Source organism: Malassezia sympodialis, genomic scaffold (assembly GCF_000349305.1).
Source record: "Malassezia sympodialis ATCC 42132 genomic scaffold, msy_sf_1, whole genome shotgun sequence".
Lineage (NCBI taxonomy): Eukaryota > Fungi > Basidiomycota > Malasseziomycetes > Malasseziales > Malasseziaceae > Malassezia > Malassezia sympodialis.
Genome location: NW_017387799.1, coordinates 283,898 through 301,486, shown reverse-complemented (window position 1 = coordinate 301,486; position 17,589 = coordinate 283,898). Strand labels below are relative to the sequence as shown.

Here is a 17,589-nt window from a genome sequence, read left to right as displayed (position 1 = left end):
ACTCGCGAATACCTATTACGGAAAGTCGAGGCCTCCACAAGCCTCAGCGTTGCCGTTCCAGCTACGATAACGAGTGAGCAAGCGGGAGTTGCCATTCTTTGTCTATAGAACATATCATTTTAATCCTTAATGGACGCGCGTCATAAATGAGAGTTGTGGGGGGATGTGAACATGGCCCTCGCTTGCCTGCGGGGGCGAGACATGGTTGGAGCATTCAAGCTGATGTGAGGCAGAGGCACATCCGGCGACTTAGCAATCTCCCATCGGTAGATCCACATGGCAGCGAGGCGGATCATGCGCCGGGTAACCTGGTGAGGGATGTTAGGCTCCACAAAGATCTCCAAGGATTCCCTGGTCAGTTGATCGTTGGGACCGAGCACCACATTGTTAAGGAAGTGCTTCGATAGATAAAATGGTACCAGCGGGTCTGCACCGCCGTTCGCCTGGAAAATATGTTTTCCCCAGAAAGGGTTTGCTGTGGCACTTTTGCTTGTATAAGGGGTCCTGGCGGGGTCTGTCCGATCCACCAATGCTGCGAATGTGTCTGGCACATATGGCGGCTCGACGGTGAGGTTCAGCTGTCCCAAGCGCTGCTTCATCAGCGCATTATAGTCTGGCATGCCGATAAAGACCACACCTGTCTTAACGCGAGGCTCAGCTACAATGTAAGCTTGGCATACGTACAAGATAAGACATGCCAGGTCGAGTGACCACCCATGCTGCGACCTGCCGCAATCCAGCGAGTCATCTTGCGCTCACCACGAGGGAACAAAAAGGTGGGCAGAAAATCAATGATATACGAAGCATAGTCTTTGTTGTTCAACAGGATGGCGTACTGGTCGAACAGGAACTTGGGGTTGGAGTTAAGATCCTCGCGCTGATCCGGATCTGTCAGGCGCTTTCCGTGGTCCTGTGCATCGAAGGAGACAATCAAAAGGTCTCGCTCCTGACTGCCTGATTCAGTCTTTTTGAGACTGCGAACTTGACTGTACAGATCACGGACAATGTCATCTTCAGCGAGGGCGTCTTCGAAGCGGCCATGCATATATATGACAACAGCAATCTCTGGCTTTTTCCCCTGCTTCTGATTCAACTGCTTGAGACCATAGACGTTGACCACGAAACCCGCCATATCGACCACGTCTCTAGAAATGTCATTCTTTTTCGGAATGCCCTGGCCGGGTGGCGGAGCGGCCGAGGAGGGCACCGGCAGCGACACACTAGGATCGGCGGCCTTTCTAGCGCTCACGTTAGGTAGCCAACACGCTACAGTCAAGCCGAGCACGATGCTGAGGAAGGCGCTTAATCGCATGCTATGTCCTCTTGTAACTAAGGTCTCTTGAATCTTCTTTATCAATTTAAATAGAGTCAGATCGGGTCAGCCGCTGCATGCGGATCTGCAAGGGCCATCGGGGCCAGCCACCGAAAAAGAAAATCATCCGTTCGACATTACTAAAGCTAACACTAGGGGGGACTACTCGTGACGCGCAAATTGGCAGGTGGACGAGCGTAGGTGGGCGTTGGCAGCGTGGGCGCAGGCTGCAAGTTGGTGGGCTTTTTAGCAATCTCCCAACGGTATATCCACCGACCTGCGAGCTCGAGCATTTCTGTTGTTACTTGATGTGGGATCTGCGGCTGTACAAAAAGCTCCAACGAGTTCTTGGTTTCCTTGTCGCGGGGCCCGAGAACGAGGCGCGATAAAAAGTCAGCAGAGAGCGAGAAGGGCACCAGATCGTCGGCGCCACCATTGGCCTGGAAAATATGCTTGCCCCAGAATGGATTCTTGCTGGGATCGGTGCTCGTATAGGGCATCATGGAGGGATCTGTCGTATTGACCAGCTTAGCAAACGAGCTGGGGACCACAGGTGCCTCGGCCTTGAAGTTCAACTGGCTGGTACGCTGCTGTATGAGCGCATTATAGTTGGGCATGCCGATAAAAACGACGCCCGTGCTGATGCGTGGTTCGTCTGCACGTTAGTCATGTAGAATACGTACTAGCAAGCGCATGCCAGACGGAATGACCGCCCATGCTGCGGCCACAGGCAATCCAGCTGGTAATAAGGCGTTCGTCATATGGGAAGATGAAAGCTGGCAGGTAGTCAATAATGTATGACACCATGTCTCGATTGTTGAGCATCACTGCATACAAGTCCACAAGGAAGCGGGGGTTCTGCTGCAGGCCAAGACGCTGGTTAGGATCGGTCATCCGGCTGCCATGGTTAAGCGCGTCGAACGACACTATCAGGAGGTCTTTGGCAGACCCAGCGGGGTTTGCCATCATGTGCTGACGGACGTTGCCATACAATATGCGTATAATCGCGTCCTCGTCCATGGCCGACTTGCCCCGCCCATGCATGTAGACGACAGTCGCCACCTCCGGGACCGTGCCGTTCACGGGCGGCGCCAGCTCCTTCAGACCGTAGACATTGACAGGGAACCCACTGATATTGATCTCCTCACGGCTGACGCTGTCGGGCGGCGGAGGCGGCTTTGCTTGCGGCGGCAGCGGGCCCTGGCTTGGCACGAGCGGCTTGTGCAGGACTTGTGATTCACCGTCGTTGGCACAATAAACCGATTGCCACCACCATACCCAACATATGACAAGACGAATAAACAACTGCATGCCAGCTTTGGGCGCGCCCGCTTCACCTGCTTGGGTCGTCGAGGAGCCAGGCACGCAAGCCCCAACCGAAGTGGTGCAGGGATTTGCACGTGTGGGACCTGATTTATCTAGACGCCGGAAATCCTATGACCTCCACTTAGTAGGCAAGCGCCCACTGCGCAAGCCAGCGGCCGCCAAGCAGCAACACTGGGGTTAGTCATGGATACGTACTCTCTGTTGTGACCTTGTGGCCCGTGTTCGGCTGAAGGAAGATCTCGAGGCTGCGGTTGGCCTCTTCTGAGCCCGGTGGCGCGACGACAACCGACTTGAGGAACTCCTCCGAGAAGCTCCAACGCACGAGGTGGTCGTCCTCACCAGAGCACGAGCAGATCTTCTTGCCAAAGAAGGGGTTAGAAGCGTCCGGGCGCTGGTACGGTGTCTGTGCGGGGTCAATTTTCTGTATCACCGCACGCAGCGACTGCGGCACCTGCGGTGGCGCATTGGGCAGGTCTGACGCCTTGGTACGCTGCGCCAAGAGCTTCTGGTAGTCGGGCGTGCCGATAAAGGACACACCTACGCGGACCATGGGCTCGTGCGCAAGCACCTGCCACGTCGCGTGTCCACCGAGCGACTTGCCCGTTACAGCAAAGAGTGACACGATGCGCTCGTCTCTCGGGAACAGGTACGCGGGCAGCATCTTAATCAGGAACGACACGTCCGTCGATGTGCCGTGGATCATGCCGTACATGTCGATACTGATGTGAGTCAGGTGAACATACCCATGTGTCGGATTACCCTCCTTCCAGGTCTTCTGCCCTAATGGGTAAGTCTTGCGCTCACCATGGTTGCGCTGGTCGAACGTCACCAGCAAAAAGTCGCGTACACGCGGCGAGCCCTCCAGCGACGCGCGCTCGGCCATCGTGTTGCGGTACAGCTCACGCACGAGCGAGTCCTCGTTCTTTGCCGAACCTGTACGGCCGTGCATATGGAATGTAATGCACACCTCGGGCACAGCGCCTTGGTGCGGAGGAGTCAGCTGCTCCAAGCCATACACATGCACGGGCAAGCCAGCCACGTTCACAATGGTGCAGCTGGGCTCAGCCACCGAGTGGTTCGTGCTGCGGCCTGCGGGCGCATACTTAGGCAGTGAAAGGCCCGGTACAGCCAGACCCTGCGGCGTCTGGTACGCCGTCGGATTCGCAGGCCCCATGTTGGGCAACTTGGAGGAGGGCGCGGCGGCAGCGACGCTGTGCGACTTTCCGCCCTTCCCATTCGACGCACCGTTCGACTTGCCGCCCTTCCCGCCTTTACCGTTGTCGTGCTGCGTAGCAGCATGCTTTGCCGACTTTTCCGCCTTCTTGAGCAGTCCTTGGAGCATCGCTGTCGATTGTCAATTTAGTTTCCCCGCTTCGGGCCACATTTTTTGGACTGCACGTAGATGAGTCAGCACGCCAAGGCTCGCGGGTTTGCTGCCTTTTGCAACGCGATGGCGAAACGTGGTGCGGAGGCGGACGTCACTGCGGCGCTCGCCGCCGACAGCAAGCGCCTGCGGCACGAGGCACCTACGATCGCGCCTCGTGATCCGCCACCCCTGCAACTAGACATCGACGAGCTGTTAGCCGCACGTAAGTCGGACATCCTCGCGCTCAAGCGCGCCATGTCGCACGCCCGCTCGTCGGCCCATACACGGGCATGGCAGCTCTTGCCGCGTCATCTGCGCCGCCGCGCCGCCTCCCATAATCCGCTGCGTCTTCCACGCCGCCTGCGCGGCAAGGCGCATGCGGAGCTTCGCGCCTCGAACACGCATGCCAAGACACGCAGCGAGATGCGCCGCCGCGCGCCGGAGCGCACTCTCCGTGCCTACGTGCGGCGGCGCACTGCCTTGCAAGCGCGTGCACGGAGACCTGGGCGTCGCTGGCTTGAGACACATCTCTGGCACGCCAAGCGCTTCCGCATGTCGGGGGAGAAGGGCACCAGCGATGGCGGCGCGGGCCACTGGGGTTTCTGTCTCGCCGAGACGCCGTTCCAGAAAAGCTTCCGGACGACATGGCGCAAGTCGGCGTATGCCCTTCTCCATGACGCCAGCTACACGGCCGCATTCTACGTTGGCGCGCGCGCCCGGCGCGTCTCGGACGCAACGGCGCGCCTGCAACTGCTCCTGCACTTGGCTGGCGCCGCACATGGATGGGAGGACGAGTGGACATCCGGCGCACGACTCTGTGACACAGTGCTTCTCGGTCGGCCCCGCGGCCTGCACAAGGCGCGCGCCACCGCGCCGTTTCTCCCTGCCGTCGCCCCGCTCCAAGTCCTGTGGATACCCCGCTCAGAGCGACACACGCGCCGTACCTGCCTCTTACTCGTGCACCCTGCGGCAGCATGGGACGTGCAGCAGGCTCTGACGCATGCGCTCGATGCCATACATGCCGAGCAGCGCCGCCCGCGGCATGTGTGTGTCGTAGCGCAACGCTGGAACAAGCATGTCGCCCTCACGGCGCACGCTCTCGACACGGCACCACCTGCGGCTGTCGCTGCAGGTGTGCTGCATCCGGACGCTTCACGCCGTGCACCCACATCGCTGGAGCCGATCGAGGCACCGCCTCTCCCGCCGACGAGCGGGTTTAACGTGTTTGAGCTCGTCGGTGACCGCGCTGCACATGTCCTGCATGGCGTGCTGCAGCCTGCTGCAGACGCTCATCCCGGCCAGGCCCACATGCTCAGCCGGGTGCTGCAACATGGTTCGGCGCCGCTTCCCAAATGGCTGCCGAGCGGCACTGTACTCTCGTGCCGCGTCGAGGACCCCCGGCTGCACTTTCCTCCAAGAAATGCCTCTTCCAGTACAGAGAGCGACACTCCTGTGGCATGGGTACAGGATGGTCGGCCTACGCACACTGACGCCGCGTTCTTCGAGCACCGCGCCCCTCCCTCGTATACCCAGTCGCAAATCGACCGGCGCCGTGCCATGGGCGGCCACGCCGCGGCGCCTACTCCTCTCGATACCCTGCCCATCTTGCTCATTCCACGCACGCTCCAGGCGGCGCCAGGCGCGCGCGACCTCGCTGTGTACACACTACTCGTGCCCCGTGGATGGGGCGCGGCTTTCTGGACGTCGCTTGTGCACACGGGCGCCCTGGTACTTGGTCAGGCCCAGTACCGCACGCTGCACCTCAACCTGGGCCGCGCACAGTTCCCCCACGACTGGATCAGCCATCCTGACCACCAACGCACCAGCGACGCCGAGGCACATAAGCTACGCGCTGCGTGGGAGGCGCGTCCCCCCGCCAAGCGCGTACCGCTGCAGCCGAATGCGTGTGCCCACCCCTTTGGTGGTGCAGCGCTATGGACAACACTGGCCGAACAAGCTGGAACGCCCGGGACACCCGCCATTGTGCCAAGCAGCGGTGACATGCGGCCGGCCGGAGGGCCGGCGCCACACATGCGTACGACGACCGTCTGGGCACGTCGGCAGTACGAGGGCGGCCTGCTGCGCACCCATGTGCCGGCACCTGTGCCGGCGGGTCTCGCGCCGTTTGTGCTTGTTCTGCTGACGGCGTGTGGCCGTGGCGCATTTGCGGCTCCCGCCACCGTGCATTTGCCTCCGGCCGACTCGGTGCCGCAGTGGCGGCATGCGCTGTCTCCGCCGACGTCGCAGCGCGACGAGGCTCACCGCCAGCTGCAAGTATGGGAGCACACCGAGCTTGCTGCACACACGGCCGTCGGGGCTGTGACATCGGGCGATTACGCACTTGCGACTGGGCACGGCCGCGCGCTCGCTGCGATCACCTGGGACGCATGGCTCGAGCTCGAGCGTCGCGAGCGTGCCATGCCCCTGCCGGAGCGGGCGTGGGGCCGCCATAAACGCAACCGCGTCCCACTCGAGCGCCTCGTACTCGTCAGCCCCGCGTGGCGCGGCGTGCCGCGCTTTGCGAGTGCACGGCGTGTACCCACTATGTAGCTGCCTGTGGCTGTGCCTGACTGTGCGTTTCGGCGGCGCTCCACAGCGCCGCGCCGCCTGTGGCGGCGGCAGGGGGCAGCACGGGGCGGCCCTCGCGGTACAGCTTTCCCGGCTGGAGCCCGGGCCACTGCCTTGCCAGACTGACATCGTCGTGGTCTGTGGGGGGCTGCGTCAGCGAGGCCCGGCGTGCGCGCGCTTCGGGTGCCCGATGCGCGCGCGCGGCCCATACGATGGCGTCGGCCGCACGGGAGGTTGGCTTTCCCAGGAGCCAAAGCGCCGGTGCCAGGCCGAGCCACAGAGTCCAAAGCACGGCACGGTGCACGGTACTGAGCGGTGCAGGGCCGCCGAAGAAGGCTGACAACTGCGACACCTCAAAGCCGGGGCACACGACCACCGACGACACGTGGCTGCGTCGCATGGCCAGTGGGGGGGGTGAGTTGTCAGTGTCTATGCCGTGCAGGTCGGTGCGGGGCCGTGTGTCCTTCTCGGCGAGTAGGTTGAGGCGTCGCTGGAGCTCCGTAGCGAGGTAGATCCAATGCAGCTCGGCAGCACCGACGCGCGTCCATGGCTCAAATATGGGGCCCTTGGGCGGCTGCGCTACGCGGTCGAACTGCGCGAGGCCTGCGGCATACCAGGGGCTGACTGCGCTGACGATGCGCACGTCGCGGCTCGGTGGCTGCGCCAGCAGGATCGGCAACAGCGCATTCACGAGGCGGAATCGCGCAAGTACCGTGAATTTGTACGCCTCATCCGTAGTAGCACCCATGACCGGGACAGCCTCGGCACTCGGGAGGAATAGCAGCACATCGAGGCGGTGCGTCTGCGGCGTCGCAAGGCCCGGCAGGACCGCGCTAGGCACACGGTCGGTGCCTGTCTCTCGTGTGCCTTTGTGCCACCGCTCGGCAAAGGCCGTGATGGCTGCATCGTCTCGGACATCACACGTCTCTGCAAAAATGTTCTCGTTCGAAGTGCTCTCGCGCAGCAATAGAATCAATTGCACGACATTCTCATCTGTCGCGTCAGGGACGAGCGCCACGATGTGCGCGCCCTGCTGCGCCAGCATAGCCATCACCACGAGCCCCATGGGCGTCATCGCACCTGTCTGGGGTCAGTCGATGCAACGTACGCCAATCAGCACAGTGCGTCCGCCCATCGCACTCAAGCCGGCTGTCACTTGCGCATCCTCCTTCTCGCTCGCGCGCCGCTGGTGTGCCTCGATGCGCTCCTCGCGCTCAAGTAGTGCAGGCCCACGCGCCCAGCTGTGGACCAGCAGAATCAACACGATCGCGGCAGCAATCTTTCCATAGTGATCCGGGACCGCTGTGCCGCGCAGCAGCTCCAGCGTCAGGTGCAGCATAAGTGGAGTGCACACCTGCGACCCGCGTTTTTTTTTCCGCTGCGCCTGTGGATTGCATGACCCAGGGATTCAAGCCACTGAAAAAGGCGCCCGTGGCGGGCGCCAAAGCCAAGGGCAAGAATAAGGGCGCCGCACCGCGGCCCAAGGTTGGAAAACGAATCGCACCCAAGAAGCAGACAGCGATGCAGGAGGCATTGCAGAAGCGCGTATGTGTCCGGCTACTGACGCAGAAAAATACCGCTTCGTCCACGACGCGCATCGAGAAGGAGATGGCCGGCCGCGCGCAAAAAGGACCTCTTACTATCATGCGCACATTGGCGAACGAGGCGGCTACCGAGTCCAAGAAGTAGAATGTACATTACTTGCTGCGCCCGCCGGGCGGCGGCGGCGGCAATTGGAAGCCCGTCTGCGCTGGCGCCGCACTGGGCGCGCGTACTGCCCCAAGCGCCGGCATGCGCAAGCTCAGCGTCTCACCCTCGCGTAGCGAAAAGTCCTGGCGCGGGCCATCTGGCAAGTGTGGCGAGGGGCGCGGGGCCTCGTCCGGCCCAGGGCCAGCCAGCTCCGACTTGCGCCGTCTGTCGTCAGAGCACCGCATGGTCGTACCTTGTCCAGTCTTGCAGCGCCACTGTAAAGTCAAAGCTCTCAGCGCGCTCTGCAAACTGGCGTCAGCCACGAGGGACGCACCCCGATGCCAATATACGCATGCCGCCCATCCTCGCTCTCGACACGCACGACAAAGCAGCGCGAAGAGTCAAGCGTTGCTTCCACCGACTTGCCCGTCACATCATAGGGGCATGACGCGAAGAGTTCGCCTGCGTCAGAGCGCCCCACCCACCTGTCGTGCCATCTTCCAGACGGATCTCGCACGTTTCTGCATGCTCCACCACACGTAGTCGACCACTCCATAACGGCTGGCTCATATCGCCCCAATCACCGGCACGGTAGCCGGCGGCCGTCGTACGCGGCGGCACTCGATAGACGTGGCACACTCTGACCGAATACAGCGTCGACATGTGGAGCCAACCTGTGCTCGGGCGCACCGTCCAGCCCGTTCGTCCCACTGCCATAGTATCAATGGCGTATCGCACAAAGGTGCACCCAGGAGGAATCTCCCTTTTGCCATTCGCTGTAGGTGCCTTGCCCTTGGGTGCTATCTAGCCTGTCCGTGCGCCGCCTCCTTCTCCACACGCCTTCACCGAGTGGCGCAGGCCATGCCTGGAGGGGAGAAACGTAGCCATAGCCCCGAGGGCGATGGCGATGCGCTTCGCGCAAAGCAGTCCGTGCCTTTTGCGCTACGGAACCGCACTTTGTCTGTTAATTCTCGCACGCAGTCGATGCACATGCGACGCTCTCTCCTTGGGGACGCTATCGATGCTCATGGTTTTCCGTATCTGCACGAAGTCAAAGGGCACAGCTCGTGCGTCAACGCACTCGCCTTTTCCCGGGGGTCTGGCCAGTGGATGGCGAGCGGCGGCGATGATCTGCGCATCCTAATCCGCGACTTATTCGACTTTGATGCTGAGCGCCCGGGCGGCGCCGAAACGAGTACTTACCGCACACGCGCGCGCCTGCTGGGCCATTGTTCCAACATTTTTTCTCTCTCGTGGGGCGTGGGCAACAAGTATCTGTTCTCAGGAGCGAATGACTGCCTTTTTTTTGCCTACGACTTGCATTACGGCGACGCGCCCATTCGCCAAGTCCAGCCACAGGTCGAGCGCCACCGACCGACTGTGTCGTTTGGACTCCATGAGGCGAGTATACGCGAGGTATCTGCGCACCCTACGAATCCTGAGCTGGCTCTCTCTTGCAGTGACGACGGTGATCTGTATCTTCTTGACATGCGCCTTCCTGGTCAGGTCGCACAGTACGGCTACTTTCCGGGGCAGGTCGAGTCGGCGCAGTGGAATCCAAACCCCGGCGATGGGCACCGCTTTGCCGTGGCATCGTCCATCGAGTCAGGGTCTTGTGCTTCGTACGTCTCCATGCTAACACAGCCTCTTTGATGTCCGCACCGTCTTTCACGGGTCTGACCTCGCCATCAACAGCTCCGATACGCTTGTGCGATACGCGACACAAGTGCACTGCAAAAAAGGCGACCGCATTGCCGCCGCGAATCCAGAAGCAACAGGCGCTCAGTTTGACCCGACAGGGCGATTCCTCGCTGTCGAGTACGTTTTTGCTCACTGACACAGTCTCTCTTTATACCATCCTGTTCTTTTTGCTACAGACAGCTCTGAACCAGTCGCGGAACTGTCGTCCATGGGACTGCATCCGCACACGAACCCTATCTTTGCTCGAGAGGCACCGCTTGCGGCAGACGAAATGCTAGGATACCGTAACAGTTGCACCATCAAGCGTGGATCGTTCGGCTTTGAGACCCAGACGGGCAATCTCTACTATGTTGCTGGCTCGGACGATTTTCGCGGGTACGGCTGGAAGATCCCCCCGATCGACACGCTGCGCGCTCAGCGACAGGCCCTGGCTGCTGACGCGTGGAAAGGAATGGAGGGTGTCGGATCCACCAGTGGATGGTTCCACTCTGTCACGGACGATTTGCTCTACCAGCCGATGCACTTGTCCGTCCCCTCGTTCACCCTCGAAGGATCGCGGTCGATCGTGAATTCGACTCTATGCCACCCGACGCTTCCGATGATCGCGACTGCAGGCATTGAGCGCCTTGTACGATACCACTATGCCACACCCATGTCTATGGAGCATCTCCAACCTAACTGGGCAAACGTTCGGCCACAGACGCGCCATCGTTTGCGCACAGTGAATGTGGCCGCTGTGCTTCGAGCCATGGGGCGTCCCCATCGATCTGCCGCCGTGGACAATGAAAATGACCTCCAAGAGACGGACAGGCCGCCTACACTGGCACGTTCCTCGCGCTCCACGCGGGAGCCACGCCGCCCTACGGAAGCGGAGCTTGCTGATGAGGAAGCTATCGCCCTTTTTGACGAGCTTCTGCGTGAAGAGGAATCCAGATCGATCCTCCCGGCGCATCTCGATGGTATAGGTGACTCTGCCTCCGACGAGACGCTCTCTCAAACGGACTCTGACGACGCGCAAGACGACTCGGACGCTGATGCCTCGCTGGACGTTGACTTAGTGGAGGCGGAGAGTGAGTAGGGTAGAATGACAAATATTTGTAATATTGCGGACCGGCCGAGCAGCACGGAACGGTGGGTAAGAACAGTGCTCCGATCCTTGTCGACCGCTGCGAACATGAGCCTGTCGCGCTCTGTGCTGGGCGCCTCGCGCGACGGCTTTGGCCGTGCTATGCCATCGCGCATGATTACAAGGAACTACATGCAGGACCTCACTATCAAGCACAAAACCGGCATGCCCCAGGTCACGTCGGGTCCCTATGGTCTGGGCCGGTACGTTGCTGTCGCTCACCCACAGCAACTCCGTCACAGGCAGTATTGCTACTGTGTTTGGAGCCACTGGCTTCCTTGGCCGCTACTTGGTTAGCAAACTGGCTAAGGCAGGAACCCAGGTCGTGGTGCCTTATCGTGACGAGGACGAGAAGCGGCATCTCAAGTTGCTTGGCGACCTGGGCCAAGTTGTTCCTCTGGTGCGTATTCCTTTCTGACGTACAGGAATGGGACCTCCGCAATGACCACCAGATTCAGGAGTGTGTGCGTCATTCGGACACGGTGTTCAACCTGATGGGCCGCAACTACAACACCAAGTAAGTATGGTCAACTTATATCCAGGAACTTCACCTTCCGTGATGTCCACGTTGACGGTGCTCGCCGTCTCGCTGAGTATGCCACAGAAGCCGGTGCCGCTCGCTTTATCCACGTCTCGCATCTTTGCGCTAGCCTTGACTCGCCGAGTGACTTTCTGCGCACTAAGGCCATGGGTGAGGATGTCGTGCGCAAGGCGTTTCCTGGTGCTACGATTGTCCGCCCCGCCTCAATCTATGGTGAAGAGGATCGCTTCCTGAACAAGATGGCTTCGTGGCCTATTACGTGGAAGATGAACCATGGTCGGACGAAGCTCACTCCCGTGCACTCACTTGATGTGGCGCAGGCCCTGCTGACGATCGCTCAAAACGACAACATCGCTTTGGGTGAGACCTTCTCCCTCTACGGTCCCAAGACGTACACGGTTCGTGAGCTTCTCCAGATTGTCGAGAACATCACCTACCAAAAGATTGTCTCTCCCGAAGTGAATGTCCCTCGCCCCGTGTTCTCGGCGCTGGCCAAGATTGGTGAGAAGATTGCATGGTGGCCTATGTTCAACGCTGACGAGGTTACGCGTCGCTTCATCGATGAGGTGCCCGCGCCCAACACGAAAGGCTTCGCTGACCTTGGTATTACCCCTGATGTGCTGGAGGATGTGGCCATTAGGTACCTCCGCCGCTTCCGCTCGCACCTGCGCTACGAGCAGCCCATCGACAATGCCCATTCGGGTGCGGTCAAGCTGCGGAAGCAGCCTTTCCGTGTAGTCGAGTAACTTGGCCCGTAGAATGTGTGTCTCGACGATACAGCACGTGAACTCCACGTGGAGTCTGTATAGCATGATGGTACGGCCGGAGCCTTGCATGCGTGTCAGACGCCACGATGAAGATCATGGCGGTCCCGCTCGCTCGGAACGCGAACCCAGCTCGAGTTCCGTACCTGACGTATATCGCGTATTCCACAGCAAAGGGGGAGCGCAAACGGTCCGCCTCGTTGCCACTCTCTCAACGGATCGTGGCCCAAGCGTCCCGCGCATGGTCCAACTTGGGTCGCACAGATTCTCGGTCCTTATTCGACTGGAAGCGCCGCGTCTTTCTGTTGGGCGAACGAATTATGGACAAAATCGAGTATGAAGAATGGGCGCTCAAGGGCATTGATCAAGCGCTCGGCCCTTCTATTCGGAGGCTTGTGATGTCACATCAACGGTCTCCTCATGCTGAACCGAATCGACTGTCTTTGCTATACCCACCATCGTTGGTGTCACCAACCTCTGTTATCGAATCGATCCGGCGCATGGTTTCTCACCGTCAGCCGCTTCATTCATGGCAAATTTTATACAGTACCGTTGGAATTGTCGTAAGCTCACCTCTGTTTTTGATTCCGGCGATCCCTAACCTGCCTGCCTACTATCTGATGTGGCGTGTCTGGAGCCATTATCGCGCCTATTTGGCTTGCAAGTCTGTCTCCAGCCTGTTGGAACGAAACTTGATGGACCTAATTCCCGACGCCAAATTAGATGAAATCTGCACCCAGGACGGAGACGGAGAGACCGTCTCTCTTCCCAATGACTGGTCTTTGATTATGGGTCCCAGGCGAGCCACCCAACTTATGGATACGTTCCAACTTCCAGAGCAATGCCGTGTGGATCTTAAGCGCGCATCGATGCAAGCCAAAACAGAGATATCCAAAAATGTGTCATAGTTCCGAGGAAAGCCCCACGGCCATGATGATAGTGATTCCTAGTGCCATTGCAATGACCCACTGGACATTCGATACAAGTGATACTGCTCCTGAAATATCTTTGCGCGCGACACATTGGTTGGCATACACCCGTACATAGTCAATCTCCCAACGAGCGTTTGAAAATGCAGATCCATTGGCTAGGGTTAGCGATTCTAGCGTACCGATTAAATAGTCCTGGCATGAAGGTGCCTGGCATCCAGCATCTTGAAAAGTTGAGTTGTCCCCTAACGGTGAGTCACCTGGACATACAATAGCCGCACATACTGTGTGTAAGTGACTCGAATACGCACGTCGTATCAATGATAATTTCATGCATCCCCATGTATTTGGATAATGGGCATGGTGAGCCGGGTCCATTGTCGGCTCCAAAAAATACTTGGGGCTTACCCCAGCTTACCACTTCATCAGTGGTGATGGACGTAGGTGCAAGATGTGGCGCTGCCCCGACGGCTGCAGGTAGACGGTCAGGATTAGTAGAGCTGTTCCAAAAGTACACAGAGATCTAGAGTAAGTAAAAGATACATGCCCCTGCACCGTGAAGAGAGGTATCTCTCATCATGACGAAGTAGCCACCACCACTGCCGTTAGTAGTTATCACACACTTTTGGTTGATTGCTGGTCCAAACGTATTCTTTGTAAATGAGGAAGAGCATCCAGGCTGGTACGAGCAATTTCCTTGTCTGAACTCCCTAAACATCAGCAAGCACATTATCATACCCTAGCTGTGATTTGCTAACATCCGTGTCTACCATACACCCGTTTGTTGTATGCATACTGGCCAAGTTGTCGCCTTGGCCGTTCGCACCTTCGATGATATCAATTTCTCCGCCTTCCGGCCAGACGCCCGGTGTGGCCGTCCAAAATGCAGGCCAGGTACTTTGTAAGTATGTAGATTACTTACGCGCATCCTGTCGGTATATGGTTGACTTTTATGATCACAAAACCATCGCCCATCAAGTAAGTTGAATGAATCCTGTTGGATCGACGCCCAATCTCTGGTTGCTTGCCACCGATAGGGACAGTAGGTCCCGTATCAACAGCCAAAACAAAGCGATTAGAGGAATCCACGTAAGATAAATTTTGATCCTGGGAAGTCTTCTGGTCCACATATCTATTGTCGTGAGCGTCGATGCACGTACTTGACCTGGCCATCCGTTGGGTCGGCCCATGGCCACCAATAAAAATCGGTATAAAACTCTTGCCCACTAGACTCACGACAAATGCTAAAGTTTGCACATATACCCGAGCCAAATACCGCTCCAAACACAGCTAGGACAAGATACCACTGCATCACCTTCTCGCGCCAATGTCGGCGCAGGCTAATTCCGTCGTCCGTGCGCACGCGGGGTCAGAGTGGCTCTGCTTAGTAAAGTGGACCACATCGTGCACCTCTTGGCAAAGGAAGCCACACAGCTAGGTGTCGATGAAGCTCGCTCGTTTCCCAACAGCTCTCTGCGCGCATTCTACTCGTACCTACAGCACGGGACCTAAGAGACTCAGTAAAATATTTTTTCCGACTTGTTCTGCGGATGCCATCGCTTCGTCAGACACTTTGGATAGCCTGAAACTCTTGTTGCGGGGTGGGTATGTGCGGCAGTCCGGTTCAGGCACCTACTCTTTCCTACCTATGGGGCTGAGGATTCTCAGTAAGATCATTCAAATTATAGAAGAAGAAATGGATGCGGTACGCTTCCCCTACTGATGGCCAGGTCGGTGCATCGCGCCTGGAAATGCCGCAGCTTCTCTCTTCCTCGCTCTGGCATAAAACTGGACGTGTGGACGCCATGGGTAGCGAAGTGCGTGCTATTTTCTCACACAGCTTTTTCGGTTCAAGGATCGTCGAAATACAGAAATGATCTTGGCGCCTACCCACGAAGAGGAAGTCACCAAACTCATCGGTTCCGAAATTGACAGTGTCAAATCATTGCCTGTTCGTGTCTATCAGATTGGTCGCAAGTTTCGCGATGAGCCTCGTCCACGAGCTGGACTTCTCCGTACCAAAGAGTTTCTCATGAAGGATCTGTATACCTTTGATGCCACTGCCGAAGAGGCGACTTCGACATATGCTGATGTTCGACAGGCCTATCATAATATATTCCATCGGATCTTTAATTGGTCGCATCTTCCGTCCCTTCCAGCTCGACCAACGTGGATTGAGGTGTGTTTGTTTGTAATACTGACGCAGGCGGCTGCTGATTCCGGATCAATGGGCGGAAGCTTTTCCCACGAATATCATGTCGAGGACAGCGCCGGCGAAGACACCCTCTTTTCCTGCGATCACTGCTCGTATGCATCGAACCAGGAGTGCGCAACAGCTTTGGAACCCTCTTCAGATGTTTGTTCGTCCACAGGCCGGGTCCATGTGCATTTGTACTCGAACAGCACTAGCCTACACGTTGCAGTTGTACCTGCCGGGACCAGCGTTAATCCCTCTGCGGCGCCATTTTCGCAATGTCAACCGTATCAGGGTGAGGGCAACCTCCCCGTCTATATTTGGTTGGATACCAGCTGCAGCAATGTTCCGCCACACCAAATCGTTGATCTCGTCCGACAGACTGTGGCCGATGCCCGTGGTTGTGACTTGACAGATGTACCAAACCCAAGTGCTATGAAAACCAGTGCAATTCGCTTGGCTCGTGTAGGAGACACGTGTGCTTCTTGTGGCGTGGGGCATCTGCAAGAACATCGCGCTATTGAGGTGGGCCATACCTTTTTATTGGGAACAAAATACTCTGCGGCTCTGGGCTATGGTGTTGTTCCCAGGTCTGTTGGATCTGGCAGTCAGAAAAAGGAGCCCTTGCAGATGGGTTGTTATGGCATTGGAGTGACGCGCATCCTTGGCGCTTTGGCACAAACTAGTATGAATCTCTTCCATGCCCTTCAGTCAAGCCAAAACAGCAAGACACGCGCGCGGGAGGGATTTGTCTGGCCTTCTGGTCTAGCACCATTTTCAGCCCTAGTCCTTCCGGCATCACACAAACAGATGGAGGCTGCACTGAAGCTGTGCTCACAGCTTGCATCCGGTTTTGAGCAAGGCGACTCATCTCAAACGAATATCCAAGTTCCTCTTAACGATATTGCTCTCGACGACCGCGTTGGCCAATCGCTCGGCTCTCGCTTGTTTGATGCGGATCTGCTGGGATACCCCTATGTGTATGTACTCGGAAAACACTTCGACAAGACGGGTCAAGTGGAAATCCGACAAGTTGGTCAAGATGTGCAATATGCCCCACTAGTGTAGTTTTTAGCTGCGCCACGAAATTACAGGAGTGTCTGTGCGATAGCGTTGCGTCGTTGTTGTCTTGGCGAAAGGCGTGGAGTATCCTGTTCGGAATGCGAGTAGTCCCGCATGGGCGATCATAATCCCATTGTCGATGCAGAAACGTTCGTCTGTGGCAAAGACACTTCCACCGCGTTCCTTAGCCATAATGCCCATCATATCTTGGAGTCGCGCATTGCTTCCCACACCACCTACAATTAGCACATCTTTACTTCCAATATGTGCCATAGCTCGCTCTGTAATTTCCACCAGCATGGCAAACATATGCTCTTGCAAGCTGAAGCATAGATCAGCAGGCGTGATAATATCCGCATCACCATCTAGGGACTGGACAGTAGCCGTAGGTGACGTATGTTCCAGCGAATGCTGCGTGCTGCCGTGCCATTGACGCCCATTGGCGAGCGCACCGACAGGAATATCATCGTTTGGCTGTGTTGTATTGGGCTTAAAGCGTGCATCTTTTGTATACGCCTCTGTGGCGCTGAGAATACCCGCCAGCGATACATCCATGCCCTTTGTTCCATATGGCAAGGGAAAAAGCCGCTGTCCCTTTTTTGCTTCCTGCTCGATATTGTACCCAGGTGATGGATCGTTTGATAGTCCAATCACGCGGGCAAATCGATCCAGACAGTTTCCCACAGCAATATCCAGGGTTTCTCCAAAAATCCGGTAGCGCTGTGCAGAATAAGCAATCACCTGGGTATTCCCACCAGAAACATAAAGAACAACCGGGTTTTGCGCGCCTGTAATCGTGCGACCCATTTCAATGTGACCGACACAATGATTCACACCAACTAGTGGCTTATTGTACATGAGCGCGAGCGTGCGTGCCACCAGTGATACAGCTTGCAATGGTGCACCCATACCTGGTCCTTTCGTGAAACAAATACAGTCGACCTCAGAAAGACTCTTTATGCCAGCCGCTTTGACGGCTTCCGTTACTACACGCAATATCCAGTGCTTATG

General features: G+C 57.6%; 10 protein-coding genes across 10 annotated transcripts; 5 read left to right on the top strand and 5 right to left on the bottom strand.

Moving 5' to 3' along the window:
- Nucleotides 1-140: 140 nt before the first annotated feature.
- Nucleotides 141-1,132, bottom strand: MSY001_0125 (uncharacterized protein; the record flags this gene model as incomplete). The annotated part of the gene is made up of 2 exons (XM_018883309.1): nucleotides 141-658; nucleotides 685-1,132. The coding sequence occupies 2 exons, from the start codon at nucleotides 1,130-1,132 to the stop codon at nucleotides 141-143; spliced, it is 966 nt and encodes a 321-aa protein (XP_018738770.1).
- An 846-nt stretch (nucleotides 1,133-1,978) lies between these two features.
- On the bottom strand, nucleotides 1,979-3,980 carry MSY001_0124 (uncharacterized protein; the record flags this gene model as incomplete). Its single annotated transcript, XM_018883298.1, has 2 exons — nucleotides 1,979-2,468; nucleotides 2,830-3,980. The coding sequence occupies 2 exons, from the start codon at nucleotides 3,978-3,980 to the stop codon at nucleotides 1,979-1,981; spliced, it is 1,641 nt and encodes a 546-aa protein (XP_018738769.1).
- A 60-nt stretch (nucleotides 3,981-4,040) lies between these two features.
- Nucleotides 4,041-6,554, top strand: MSY001_0123 (uncharacterized protein; the record flags this gene model as incomplete). The annotated part of the gene is made up of 1 exon (XM_018883287.1): nucleotides 4,041-6,554. The coding sequence occupies one exon, from the start codon at nucleotides 4,041-4,043 to the stop codon at nucleotides 6,552-6,554; it is 2,514 nt and encodes an 837-aa protein (XP_018738768.1).
- A 171-nt stretch (nucleotides 6,555-6,725) lies between these two features.
- On the bottom strand, nucleotides 6,726-7,911 carry MSY001_0122 (uncharacterized protein; the record flags this gene model as incomplete). The annotated part of the gene is made up of 3 exons (XM_018883276.1): nucleotides 6,726-6,810; nucleotides 6,914-7,605; nucleotides 7,681-7,911. The coding sequence occupies 3 exons, from the start codon at nucleotides 7,909-7,911 to the stop codon at nucleotides 6,726-6,728; spliced, it is 1,008 nt and encodes a 335-aa protein (XP_018738767.1).
- Nucleotides 7,912-8,269: 358 nt separating this feature from the next.
- On the bottom strand, nucleotides 8,270-8,924 carry MSY001_0121 (uncharacterized protein; the record flags this gene model as incomplete). The annotated part of the gene is made up of 4 exons (XM_018883265.1): nucleotides 8,270-8,486; nucleotides 8,515-8,570; nucleotides 8,596-8,723; nucleotides 8,747-8,924. 4 exons carry the CDS (start codon nucleotides 8,922-8,924, stop codon nucleotides 8,270-8,272), a joined length of 579 nt encoding a protein of 192 aa, XP_018738766.1.
- A 327-nt stretch (nucleotides 8,925-9,251) lies between these two features.
- Nucleotides 9,252-10,098, top strand: MSY001_0120 (uncharacterized protein; the record flags this gene model as incomplete). The annotated part of the gene is made up of 2 exons (XM_018883254.1): nucleotides 9,252-9,883; nucleotides 9,906-10,098. 2 exons carry the CDS (start codon nucleotides 9,252-9,254, stop codon nucleotides 10,096-10,098), a joined length of 825 nt encoding a protein of 274 aa, XP_018738765.1.
- Nucleotides 10,099-11,136: 1,038 nt separating this feature from the next.
- MSY001_0119 (uncharacterized protein) lies at nucleotides 11,137-11,506 on the top strand (the record flags this gene model as incomplete). Its single annotated transcript, XM_018883243.1, has 2 exons — nucleotides 11,137-11,291; nucleotides 11,317-11,506. The coding sequence occupies 2 exons, from the start codon at nucleotides 11,137-11,139 to the stop codon at nucleotides 11,504-11,506; spliced, it is 345 nt and encodes a 114-aa protein (XP_018738764.1).
- A 76-nt stretch (nucleotides 11,507-11,582) lies between these two features.
- MSY001_0118 (uncharacterized protein) lies at nucleotides 11,583-12,375 on the top strand (the record flags this gene model as incomplete). Its single annotated transcript, XM_018883232.1, has 2 exons — nucleotides 11,583-11,605; nucleotides 11,631-12,375. 2 exons carry the CDS (start codon nucleotides 11,583-11,585, stop codon nucleotides 12,373-12,375), a joined length of 768 nt encoding a protein of 255 aa, XP_018738763.1.
- A 2,820-nt stretch (nucleotides 12,376-15,195) lies between these two features.
- On the top strand, nucleotides 15,196-16,584 carry MSY001_0117 (uncharacterized protein; the record flags this gene model as incomplete). Its single annotated transcript, XM_018883221.1, has 2 exons — nucleotides 15,196-15,647; nucleotides 15,963-16,584. The coding sequence occupies 2 exons, from the start codon at nucleotides 15,196-15,198 to the stop codon at nucleotides 16,582-16,584; spliced, it is 1,074 nt and encodes a 357-aa protein (XP_018738762.1).
- A 3-nt stretch (nucleotides 16,585-16,587) lies between these two features.
- Nucleotides 16,588-17,133, bottom strand: MSY001_0116 (uncharacterized protein; the record flags this gene model as incomplete). The annotated part of the gene is made up of 1 exon (XM_018883209.1): nucleotides 16,588-17,133. One exon carries the CDS (start codon nucleotides 17,131-17,133, stop codon nucleotides 16,588-16,590), a length of 546 nt encoding a protein of 181 aa, XP_018738761.1.
- Between the last annotated feature and the right edge of the window lie 456 nt (nucleotides 17,134-17,589).